Source organism: Drosophila suzukii, chromosome 2L, assembly GCF_043229965.1.
Source record: "Drosophila suzukii chromosome 2L, CBGP_Dsuzu_IsoJpt1.0, whole genome shotgun sequence".
Taxonomy (NCBI): domain Eukaryota; kingdom Metazoa; phylum Arthropoda; class Insecta; order Diptera; family Drosophilidae; genus Drosophila; species Drosophila suzukii.
Window position 1 is genome coordinate 14,951,721 of NC_092080.1, and position 13,277 is coordinate 14,964,997.

General features: G+C 39.3%; 1 protein-coding gene across 7 annotated transcripts in view; it reads right to left on the reverse strand.

Annotated features, from left to right (window-relative positions):
- Pax (paxillin) overlaps positions 1–13,277 on the reverse strand; it is a 28,853-nt gene that overhangs the window by 2,047 nt on the left and 13,529 nt on the right. For 3 of the 7 annotated variants that reach the window (XM_065864192.2, XM_017083786.4, XM_065864196.2), the window contains exons 2-7: positions 9,307–9,479; positions 9,047–9,242; positions 8,484–8,625; positions 8,331–8,422; positions 8,119–8,264; positions 1,244–1,933 (exon numbers count right to left, since the gene is read on the reverse strand). In XM_065864192.2, coding sequence (XP_065720264.2) covers positions 1,244–1,933; positions 8,119–8,264; positions 8,331–8,422; positions 8,484–8,625; positions 9,047–9,242; positions 9,307–9,479 — 1,439 coding nt within the window. Of the gene's footprint in view, positions 1–182; positions 884–1,243; positions 1,934–8,118; positions 8,265–8,330; positions 8,423–8,483; positions 8,626–9,046; positions 9,243–9,306; positions 9,480–9,766; positions 9,813–10,385; positions 10,583–12,983; positions 13,002–13,277 lie in introns of those variants that run through there. The other 4 variants (XM_017083777.4, XM_017083821.4, XM_070996532.1 and 1 more) reach the window with 4 other exon arrangements.

Genomic DNA, 13,277 nt, shown 5'->3' on the forward strand with positions numbered 1-13,277 from the left:
ATGTGTCAAGGTCAGCAAACTGACACTGGCCTTGACACGAGGTCTGGTTGGGTGGCTTGGGGTGGGTGGGCGATGCTCGAAGGTCGCCGCCACCTTGAAAATATGTTTGTATCTTTTCATCTTTTCCATTCCCCGTTTTATGTTCTTGTTTTTTTGTTGGTTGTTTTGATTTTTTTTTTAAATTTTTGTTTGTGTTTTTTTTTAATGTGTAATTATTAAAATTTTATTTACAAAAACAAATTACAATATTGTTGGTCATTTTCATAAATGATTTTAAATTTAAAAAGTACCTATAAACTTAAGCCTACAAAAATTGCATAGAAAAAGTTCAACAAGTCGGGGATTTCAGGGGCAGGGGGCAAAAAGACCATCATAGAGGGCTGGTTTTCAGGGACTCGAGACTCATTTTCCCCAGCGGCACCTGCCCCCCCTCGAAAAGGGAGCGGGCCAGCTGGGGCAGAGCGCACAAAAAAGGGGGTAAAAAGGGCGTTAGATTGCTGTTGCCACTGCCGATGTTGCTGCTGTGCGTGTTGCTGTTGTGTATGTTGCTGCTGCTGTGTGTATGTTGTTGCTGTGTTGCTCCTAGACCCGCAACGAAAATAGCCCCCAGACGGACGGCGGGCAGCTGTTTTTTCGGCCGCGAGTTCTTCATGACGCCGATAATAAAAAAAAAAGTGGCACGCAGCTAGATACAAAAATGTATCTGAAGCCGCTGCCACCGGGTTCTATTTTCGTTTGGCTGCTGAACTTCAGCAACAAGTTTGCTGCTGCTGTTGTTGTTGGATCTCTCCTACTCCTCCTCATCGACGCCCACGCACTGTGGACAGACGGGCTTGCCCTCCATGGCATAGAAGGACTTGCCGCGCACGGCCTTCTTGCAGTCCTAAAGGATAAACGTGATCGGGATGAGCGATTAAATGGTGTTCATATGATCAAAACTAGCGAGGGGAAAGTGCTAAAAGAAAGTCTCCAGGAATATATAAACAATTTCTTTATAATATTCCATTGTTCTCTGGTTATAGTTAGACTTTGGAAACATATCTATTTTGGCACATTTACTTTCAAAAAATCAATAGGGTTTTTGGGATGGTAATGTAAACGTAGAATAATGAAACCCATATGTATTGACTTTTTGAAGAGCAACTTAAATGTGACAGTGAAAGCTGTCTAACTTCTGGGCGATAAGAAAATGATATTAATTATGGATAGTTTTGGCATATTGTTTTATGACTTAGGAACCTACCCTGCAGACGAAGCAGTCCGGATGCCACTGCGAGTTCAGCGCCGAGATGTAGTTCTCCATGATGGCCCGGTTGCAGCCATTGCACTTCGGGGCGAACATCTCGAAGTAGTCGTTGCGGCAATAGGGTTTGCCATCACGCTCATGGAATCCCTCCTCGCCGAACTGCTGGCCGCACTGGGCGCAGAAGAAGTGCTCCGTGTGCCAGGTCTTGTCCAGCGCCGTGACGCACTTGTCCAGGATGGCGCCATTGCAGTAGGCGCACCGTGGGCTAAACAGATTGTGGTAGTCCGGCTCGCAGTAGGGGAAGCCGTCGCGTTCGAAGAAATTGCGGGTTCCCAACTCCTGGCTGCAGTGGTTGCAAGTAAAGTGCTCCGGATGCCAGGTCTTGCCCAGGGCGGTGATCACCTGGCCCACAATTGGCTTCTCGCAGGCATTGCAGCAGCCCTTCTGCACGGTATTGACTCCTTGGCGACTCATATTGGCCTGTAGATTGCCTAGCATAGAATCCAACTGATCCTCGCGACTGTCCTCGACGATGGTCGTCTCCTCGATCGTCTGGGTGAGATGGGCCTGCTGGCTGCCCTGGTTTGGTCTGGCGTAGTCGGTTACCGTCTGGTGGTGCACTGTCGACGAGTGCTGTTGCGGATGACTTCCGTTTCCGTTTCCAATACCGTTTGTTCCGTTGCTAACCTGGAAAATGGATAATAATTACGATTAATATCCGACTAGTAGTATCCTTAGTGCTCCTGCGGCTGTGGTCTTACGTCGATGTGCTTGCCTCGACTGAATGAAAAGTTGTGGCAGCGGTAGCACAAAAACTTTTGCTTTTAGCCGTCGCCACCAAAAAAAAAAATCAAAATATCAAAAATAATGTTTCTCTTCCTCTTCGCACAGATTCTCCTGCCTGAACTATATAGCCAGATATCGGTGTGTGTATGTGGGACCTCGTTGCGCACGACGCTCTCCTCATATGCAAAGCATTTTTCTTCTACGTTGACGTAGTTTTCGTTCATTGCCAAAAATACGAAAGAACGTCTTCGCAGAAGGAAGAGAGTGGGCGGCTGGGCGGGGATTCACCTCTGTATCTGAATCTGTAATTGTATCTGCATCTGTGTGCGTGGATCTTGTCTGCCGAGTCTCCATTTCAATATTCAATTTTTCTTTCATAAACTTTGCGTTTTCATTGGGCGTGCTTGTGTTTTCTGCCTGCTTCAGCTTAACTAAGTAGACGCCTAATTGAGCGTCCTCCGTCTTTGGCCAGGGGAGGATCAGGATTGGAAAAGGCGACAAAAATGTGGCTTGTTAAAAATTACATTCAAATTATAACTGATGTATGTTTGAAGTTTACGTCTTCAAGAAAAAATACTTTCGTGGAAGATTTCTTTGAGAATATGTCGTGTTTCTAGATACAAAGATTTTGCTGAATCTAATGAATACTTTTTGTCTTCAACCTTTAATACAAATTTTAATTTTAGTTTTGATTGATAGGACATATCATGCAGATAGGATTATAAAAAAAACTGATACAATTATCAGTACAAAATTTGGATTCTGTGGATTTGAGTTTATCTGTTTTTAATACTAAATCTAGTAAAGGATAACATGATAGTCAATCTGGAGATAATACTGAATTTGGTAGAGGATAGCAAGATAGAATCCCTAATCATTTTTAATGATTGTCATATTAAACCAAATGGCTTGAACCGAAAAACATGATCGTTCATAGGCCTGTTAAATTAATTTTTTCATAAATGGGGCTAGTAAGTCTTTTGCAGTACCGATCGTTTTGGGGCTTTTTCAAAGATATGTATTTGAGTAGGATGATTAAATGAAAATATTACATTTTTTTAAAACATTTGAGAACCAACCACATGGTCGTCATATAGATTTCCTTATTTTCAAGTTGAACAAATATAAAGCTTTCAAGATCTATTCCGCCCACCCGATCCATGAAAACTCCGCTCCTGTTTCCCCCATCGCACCGATTGCCATTGCCTTCAGCGTTGGCGGGGATTTCTTGTTCTAATATTTTCGTTGGCTATTTTAAGAGCCAAATCGTATACAACGCTGAAAACGTCGCTTGGAGTATAAAATTGAACGTCGACCGGCTGATCAACAGGATTTCCCCATAAAAAGCGCATGAGCGTGTTTGGCACACGTTTCCAGTCGCAATAGAGCAGGGAAAATCGGGGAAAAGGCGGGAGGAAATTGGGGTATTATAAAATGGGGGACAGGAAGCAGGCGCTGAGGAAATCTCGATCAATGAATGTGGTTTGGGGGGGGAGGAATGAACGGAAAATGCGAGTGCGAATACGGTTTTGGGCGGCAGATGATGGCAATGAAAGCGCAAACAGAAATATAGAAAATATATCAGACACACCAAAACACCCACAGCAAAATGGATCGCTTGGGTTATAGAAATGAAAGAAAATAGAATAAAAAACGCTTTCGAAAATAGCCATGCAAATGATTTGCAATGAAAAACTATAGCAAAAGCGGCGCTGTGGAAAACGCGTTGACATGTGGAAGAGGGGGCGTGGATGGGGGTGGTTGGGCGGTGGACTAACTGTCCGTTTGTGCTTGTTTGTGTGGGTAGGAAAAGCGCCGGGAAAATCCGTCGGGCCGTGTGCAATATTGTTTATATCCGAATATATTTGTATTTTAATTTGTATTTTTTTTTTTTTTTGCGCTTTCCACATATACACAAAAAGAACGAGGGGGCTAAGAGGCTTTTCTATTTCATTTTCATATTTATCATATCAACAAAAGTCACGGACACGCCTTGCCACGCCTCTTGCTCCGTTTTTCCGCCCCCTCAGGCAGTTGGCAGAAAATTGAAAATGATATTAAATAATTAACAGGCCCGACCTCTCATATATACTTTTCGTATGCACGCCTGCCATTCGTCAATGACATTGAATTGCAATTTACTCAGAATCTCCCCACTTGAGTGTCTGCTAATTTGGCTGCGACGGCCATCGAATCGATTGCCAACAGAATAAAAGGTATGTGCGAAAATATTTTTCACTTAGTAATTAATTAATAATTAATGCGAACCGAATGCCTTGGCGACAAACTGACAATTCGCAGCATTCCCTGTTGACATCTTGCAATTTTTGGGCTAAAGAAGGTCGTGTCAGAAGACAAGGCACTAATTAAATATTTTTAACATAGTTACATTTTATAATGTATAAAATATTAAATACTAATTATAAAACGTTTTAAAAATGTTTATAATTTCAGAAAAAATACCACTAACTGTCCTATCAAGAAATAAAATTAAATAAAAGTTATTGCCAATAAATCACTTGGACTAAGGCCACAAGAATTTCCTTAAACACTTTTGCTTATTTGCCTGTCAAAAAGAGTTTAAATACTTATTAAGCTGAAAGTAGCTTTATATATGTTATTCGTACTAAAAAGGAATTAAAAATATTTTTGCAGCAGTATTATTATTTTTATTTAGTACAACAAGGATTGATTAAAAACTTGAAACCGTTTAAAAAAATGGTTCGTTCCTACTTAAAAAAATATAAAGGAAGAATTGTTTACAATATTAACCAAGTATTAATATACCTTTCTTATGCCTTCACTGAAAAATATTATTCTGTTTCAATCCAGTGATTGATGCATTCCATTAACGAACTGAGCCAAGGACATTTTATAAAAGAAAACTTTCCCCCAGTCTTGACCCAAATTCATTCGGGGAAAGAAAGTATCGCGCGGATTGCACAGTATATTAAATAAGTAACCTTATAAAAAGTCAAAAGAAACACGCGTAAAAAGAACGAATAAAATGCAAAAGACATCTGCTAAAATACATCATCCCAATAGGCGTTCTGCTCAAGATGTCAGAAAGTTCTAAAAACAAATGTCAGACATGCGAGAGGAAGGGAAATTGAGGCATCGCCATAAAAGAAAAACAGGCTAATCCAAATAAACGGAAACAATATTTTTTTTTTGGATATATGCTAAGGAGATGTGCAGTGCACGAATAATAAAATACATTATTTTGTTTACTCAATTCCCATCTAAATTGATTGATGGCTTAATGAGGTACGGATAGAAAATATAATAAAATTGGATATATGTATGTAAATGGTGAATTGGGGGAGAACTTTAAATGTTTTGGCGCCGTGTGCAATAAATCGTGTGACAGTCACTATGAATGCTCGCCATCATAATCAGAGTATATTAGCCTAATCAATTTATGTGGTCTATTAAAGTATACACAGCATCCACCTTCGAATTGCGTTGGCAGATGTCAAAGTCAAGATCTTTTCGGATGCTCGGCGACTTTTCGAAGGGATCGACAAATGGGCATGGGCCGGGGATCTATGGATCGGCGGTGTCATTAGATTTGCTCGGTTGCCATGCGTCAGACGATTTGCGATGATATATCTGTTCATTATATGGTTCTTATTACAAAAACAAGGAAGAACGCTATAGTCGAGTACCTCGACTATCAGATACCCGTTACTCAGCTAAATGGAGATATGCAAGCAGCAAAGCGAGATTAAAATGCGCCACCTACCGGCGGTATACAGATTTAAGCGTTATGGGCGTTAGAGTGGGCGTGGCAAATTTTTTTTTTTTGGATCAATCGATAGGTATTGCCGAGACCAATACATTTCAGTTAAAACTTTTTATCTAGCTTAAGAATTGTGGGCGTCACAGGTTTTTGCGGTTTGTGGGCGTTAAAGTGGGCGTGGCAAACTTTTTTTTGAGTCGATCGATAGGTATTGATGAGAACAATACATTTCAGTTAAAATTTTTATTCTAGCATCAAAACTGTAGGAGCCACAGTTTTGGGCGGTTTGTGGGCGCTGGAGTGGGCGTGGCACATTGCTGAAACAAACTTGCGCTGCGTAAAAAGCTCAGGAATCTGCACGCCAAATCTCAATAGCCTAGCTCCCATAGTTTCCGAGATCTCAGCGTTCATCCGGACGGACAGACAGACGGACAGACGGACAGACGGACAGACGGACAGACGGACAGACGGACATGGCTAGATCGACTCGGCTAGTGATCCTGATCAAGAATATATATACTTTGTGGGGTCGGAAACGCTTCCTTCTGCCTGTTACATACTTTCCGACGAATCTAGTATACCCTTTTACTCTACGAGTAACGGGTATAAACACAACATAACCGAGCATTGGGGTGTCTCCTGCTAAAAATATCCAAATACATGGTAGAAAATCAAGAGGATGAGGTGGTTAGAAGGTGAGATGGCCTCAGCCATATGCAATTTGTTTTGACGCTGTTCAAAGTGAGCGTGTCCCTCCGACAGGTGAAAAAGTGAAAACATTTGTGCTGTTTGCAACAAACTACTCACTAATAGTGTACATAATATTGGAAAAAGATTTTGGATAACAGACTTTGGTGGTGTCTTAAAGATTCATGAATAAAGCATTATTTTCAAATGCCTTTATTCATGAAATTAAAATTTCTTGTTGGCAAACTCTAGACCAGGTGTTAATTATATATTATTTCTATACGTTAATAACACTTAACAAAATTGAAAGCACTATTACATAGTACATTTTGAAATAAAAAATCCGTGTGGTATACAAAAATGAATCGACTATATTTATAACAAGGGAGAACGATATAGTTGACGGCCTCGACAATCATATATCCGTTACACAGCTAAGGTGAGTGCGAAAGAAATACAGATTTGCTCGCAGAAAGTGACTGTAACTAAGTTCGTCCCAACAGCAACGCCACCTAACGCCGATTCCTTTATTTGCTTATAGCTTTAAAATAGATAGTCCGATCCCTGAAAAATCTTTTAAAATGTGGTTGCTAGCGTTATGGTCGTTTGTGACGCTAGAGTAAGCGTTGCACTTCGATGAAACAAACTTCCACTGCGCAAGAAGCTCTGAAGAAGCAGGAAAAATCTGCATGCCTAATCCCAACATTCTAGCTCTTATAGTTTTCGAGATCTCAGCGTCCATACGGACAGGCAGACGGACATGGCTAGATCGACGCGGCTAATGATCCTCATCAAGAATTTATATACTTTATAGGATCGGAAACGCTTCCTTCTAGCTGTTACATACTTTCCGACGAATCTTTTACAGCCATTTACTTTACGTGTAACGGCTATAAAAATTGTAAACCATTTTTAATCCGATGAATTATTTTCAACGTGATTATTCTACATCAAAACGATAATATTTTTTTGCCCTTGCTCTAAGTAAAGGCGTTTACCAAACATGGTCAAAATTCAATTTTTATAGTGTTTCAATACAGCTTCTTAGATAAATTTTATCACATAATTCGCTTCTACGAGTAATAAAGACATGTGTACATCGGTACTCAAGCTGAATTCTTAATATAATTTAAAAAATGCCTTAAAGTAAAATCGTAACCATATTTCTTATATAGTACGATTAAGTCTAACCCATTTTGAATTATTCTCTCCAATCCACTACATCCTTATCTACCTAAGCAAACCAGATAATTCGGCGGCAAGGCCATTAAATTAGTTGATTTAGGTTATCTGCTAACATTCTTCCTCAATGACAATCAAGAAAACGCTGTGTTACAGCTTCATTTAAAAAGTAAATAAAGTTGGTTGGAAAGTAAAAGCTATTGGCTAAAAGCCTGTACTTAAAATTTCTCTAGAAATAAAATCATTTTCATTCTAAAAAGTTTAAACAAATTCTTTTAGGACAGTTTTCTCGTCCTAGCGGTTTCTTAAGGTTTCAACAACGGTTTTATTTGACCAACAGTACAAGAAAACGCCTTTTTCATAATACTCATCGACTATCAGTCTTCTTCTATTATACGTCAGAGTTGTCAGATTATAATAATTCACTGACTGAAGGTAATCTTTATTAGCTAGTTTCACTAGTCGGTTGACTTACCTTGAAGTCGGATAATGATGCCATTAGGTCATCCAGTTCCTTGGTGGCCTGCGATGTATAAGCCTGATGCACCTGTTGACCCGGAACGGCATGGTTGGGCGTATAAGAATCTTTCTGCTGGACAATCTGCTCCTCCACAGTGCCAACTGCAAGGTTAAACGAATATTAGTCGAGATTGAACCAAGTAGGTATACGGGTAAGTTGGTAAGTACCTGGTCCATCGGGACCCGAGAGCTTTTCCGTCTTCGTTTCACGAACAGTGATAGTGACATGGCGTCCCGGAGTCGGTGATTTGTGTGCAGATCTGTTAAACAAAGATGCAAAGTAAGTCCCTGGATCCATAGATTATTTCCTTTTTTGCTTACCCATTAGGCACAGCATAGATGTGAGCATTGTCCAGTTCGTTTAGCAGACTGTCCATTGTGGGACGCTCCTCCACGGTGGCATAACTATTAAGCGTGTTGAATTTCGAGACTGGAGTGCTGTAGTTAACCGGTACATCGATTTCTGAGAAGGGGCAAGAAAAATAAAAATAAATTCAAATATAGAAGGAAGAAAACGAAAGAAAGAAAACGATTAATAATACAATTATATGAAAAATACACAAAGTAAATTGTATCAATTGTCTATTTGGAAGTCAGATTACAAATATTTTTGTACTGTGTGTCATAAATCGCTCAAAATTGACAAATACGAGTATTGTGTAATACAAAATGTGTATTAGTGAATAACTGGTAGAAAAGAAAATGTTTACAAAACACAGACAGGCTAATATAAACTAACAATAATTATAGAACTTCCTGAACTAGAAACAAATTTTACAAAAAATTGAGCTATGTGCAGCTCAAAATGCAATTATAATATAATTACATGTTAGTTTTAACAAAACTTATCTACCAATTGCTTATAAGACCATAATTTCCCTCACCCTTCTTATCCGCTCCATTGTAGCGAGCATTTTGCAGATCTTGCAGCAAGGAGTCCAGTTCTGAGAGTCCTGTGCTTCCAGGTGCCGGCTTACGAGGCAAAGATCCCTGATTGGCATAGCCCGGAATCGTGGAGGAACCATTAAAGTCCTGTACTGCCGTTGGAGAGCGAGTCTCTACGCTGTAGTGCTCTTGATACTATAAAATGGGAAAATACTCAATTAGTATTGATATTTAACCAATAATAATAATATTCACTTACCACCTGAGGCTGGGCCTTGCCCCTGAGACTTCCATAACCTGGAGTGTTGTCCACATACTGCTGCTGCTGTTGGTGTTGCAAAGGTTGTTGTTTGGGTTGGACAGTGCCATATTGCGGCTGAGACTGCTGCGGTTGACCCGGCACACTGTTTTGCAGATCGGCTAATAGAGCATCTATAAGGAAAAATAACAGAACGTAAGATATTAAAGTGTCTCGTTATCTCGTTCACAATATTATTAAATCATTTAACTTATAGGTATTATAATTGTATCTTTATATGTCAAGTGGTATTAAGCAGTAAACCATGAATACTATTCCTATTTTTGGGTATGACTTTCTTATTTACTTGTTTATAACTCATGTTTTAATTACTTTTCCCTTTTTAAATATGACCGATTTTTAGAGGTATACGCTTAATGGAACACAGATTTAAAAGCAACTTAAAGATTTTGGTGACTACCCAGATTGTCGTAATCCCCGTAGTTGGCCATCGCAATTCTTCCGGTATGCCTCAGCTATTTTCTTTTTAAATTCCAAGACTTTAAGCACCTGTCACTGCACCTCTGACGCATAGCCCGTTGTTAACTAAACGGAGATCCCATTCCGTTGCCATTTACCTTCGTTTGCTGGCACATATCACACAACAAAAGTTTCTGATAACATTTTGTTTGTTTTCTTTTGTCTTGGGCGATATCGCACCATACCTAAAGTTACTTTTTTAGCCTTATTTCTGGTTCGTGTCCAGGGTAATTGAAAGTAAGTCAAAGCTTGTTCTAAAGTGATAAGAAGCATAGAATTCAGTAGGATGTTCAAGTTTATCCAAGGCGGAAGAAATTTACAAGGTTAGAAAAAATTATTAATTGAAACCATTGTTTTCCTATTGGAAATTGAATGTAAGATGACTAACAAATATTAATTAGTTTATTTTACAAAATAACTATGGCTCTGTATTGAAACACCTACAAAAAGGGCAAGCGTACTTGAACTTGACCCCTGGCTCCCACGAATAATATCTTTACAGACAACATCATTAACCCTTTAATGCCCACGCTCCACTTGTTCCCATTGAGCAAACTTACCCAGACGTCTCTCAAATGCGCCCACTTTAAAACAGTCGCTGAGGGGCGAACTGTGGAACGACGATGATATCAGTTTTGAAGACATTTCGCGCACTAAATTTGGCCAGAATCGATGGTATCGAAATGTTTCGTTTGATTGTCACTCGGTTGCCGATGCGATATACAAAAATTTCGATTTATCTGAATCACTATAAACGGTAGTTCAGTTAAATACTTTTACCGGCAAAGCAACAACAACTTATAAGCCTAAGATTCAGTTGCCAACTGACCAAATTAAAGCACCGAAAACTCAATCAATTTGGGGCCAAACAAAGTCAGGCCAAAAAGACACCCACACTGCAGCCCAAAACTAGCCAAACACAGAGTATGAGGGTGAGTATATAGAAATCCATATACCTATATAAAATAGACGGTGAGCGGGGGACCTAACATCTACACACAATTTTTGATTCAGTTTAGGTGGGACGAACTTGTCGAACGGGCTAAAAATCGCACCAAGTCAAGAAATATCGCATCTACTCGATGCCATAATATCAGCCAGTGTGTTAGTGTTTATTTAATGTTCGTCTTATAGACAACATACTTGATCAAAGTAATTTTGTTTGCATTCTTTTCGCTTATATTTCAGTTAGGAAATAGGAAACTGGCTAAATAAACATGATAAAAGCGAGAAAAATAACGATAAGTAGTATTACAGAGTCCAACACAGAGAAAAACGCAATCTGCTATTTTAGAAAATCGAGTTAAATCTTGTATTGCATTAATAAAAGTAGACATAATTTATTTCTTTTTTTTCCTTGGCAAAAATTTTAAATGGTGTATAAGCAGTTGAGATATATATTTGAAATGAATATAAGTTTTTTTTCTGTGCATGCAACATTAAGTTGAGTATGCTTAAAGTTACTTTGAGGCTTGCCGAAAGTATCTATTGGATGTCTTGTATCTTCAGCTGTCATATAATCGCACTTAACGCCATTTATTTGACCCACCCACAACAACAATAATCACTAAAACAGCAGGAAGACATGACAGCCGGCGATTAAGCCATAAGGCTAGAAAATAAATCAAACAAAATTCGAACATTTCACCCGAGAGTTCAAAAGTCTGGGGGAAGTGTGGGATATGGGCACACCTGTAACTGGGCCAATGCCAAAAGCGAAATAGCGCCTAGAACCGAACATCGAGTGGAAACTCAACTATACCACTCACATTGAGTTATATAAAGGAAAATAAGGTGTGACGCGATTCATTCGTTTTGGCAAGCGAACTCATAACAATCCATATGTATAAAAATCATCAAGAGGCGATGCTCGATTTTATATTCGAAAACATTTTGCATTATTGGGCTAGAAAATCACCCAAATTATTTCGCAATATTTTTAAAAATAGTCCCAAACTGAGAGATCGAACATGTGGTTGACGAGTAAAATCATTCGAAGAACCATATGTGGGGTCTCTGTACTCCCATTTCCATGAATTCTCCGGTTGGGAAAGACAGGCGAAGGGGATCGTCTATAAATAGGACAGGGCAGGGTTATCAGAACGTCACGCCTCACTGGGTCAACGTCTAAAGAAGAGCCGACTAAAAAGATGAACGGCTTTTTTAAATTTATGATGCCGGAACGGAAATACATTTTTTAAATCTCATTTACACACAAGCAAACTTGGAATACCGGATTTTTGGTTGTCATTTGTTTTAATAACACTTGGTGGAAAATATTATGAAATAAGTACATTTTGGGAAGGAATATTCTATGATGTACTGAAAAACATTTCGAATCATTATGTTATTTTAAGATATCTTACTAGAAATTGCGAATATAACTATGTATAAATTCAAAATAACTGAATAGTATTGAAAATATCTCTAGGATATTAATCATATGGTAGTAAATCCTGATTCTTTTTATGATCAAGTTTCTAAGTAAACAAACAGTTTTTTTCCTAGATGGCCGAATAAAGAGGGCCCCGTATTTTTCCTCTGTGTGTGAAAATATGTTCAATAACCAACTTGATTGCTTCACAAGGGGATATTTCATTAAAAAGACATTTCACACATTAGTTTCGTAGAATGCAATTGGCAGAAGCATGTGGCTTGATAAAAATGCAATTAAAATCAATTAAGAACCAGTAGCTGACTGAAAGACTTTTATTTTTCCAAGGCGGAGTTGCACTCAAACTTGGTTTACAGTGCAGTGGGAGAGAGAAGGAAAGGGGGCGGAAGGGAGACAGCTGCACGTGACAGCTGTTGAAATTTTGCAATGACAACTGGATGCAGTAAAGGTGCGAGCGGGAGGGAAGGTGGAAAGAGCGTGGGCGAGAGAGGCAGGTAAAGTCACTCGCGAATTGTTGTTATTTCCCGCTCTCCCTTTGGCACTCTCCCGTTTGGTTGTTGTTGTTGTAGCTGTTGACATTGTTACATATTTATTTTGTTTTTGTTTTTTTTAGCTCGTTTTGGGAGCACTTTCGATTTTCATTTTGGCGGCTTGTTTGCGGTTTTTTTTTTTGGTTTTTTTGTTGATATTGCTGATCGATTGCGGCTGCCTTAATTAAATTCCCGCACACACTCACACACCCGCGCAAAGATTTCACACATACGAGAGGCAGCAGCAGCAGCACAGAAATTATTTTCGCTCGGCAAAATCTTAAAAGCAACTGAACAAGACGCTCGACAACAAATGCCGTCGAAGCTGCGCGCGCTCAACACTCAACAACTCACTCACACTCATAGTCACACTCACACTCGTACTCACACTCGTACTCACACTCACACTCGCACTCCCACTCACACTCAAAGCTAGCCACTCACTCAACATCGAAATCCATTTCGAGTGCAACTCTCGATCTCAGTTGCAAAACATTTACAGTTTAAGCAACAAACAGTAGCAAGAA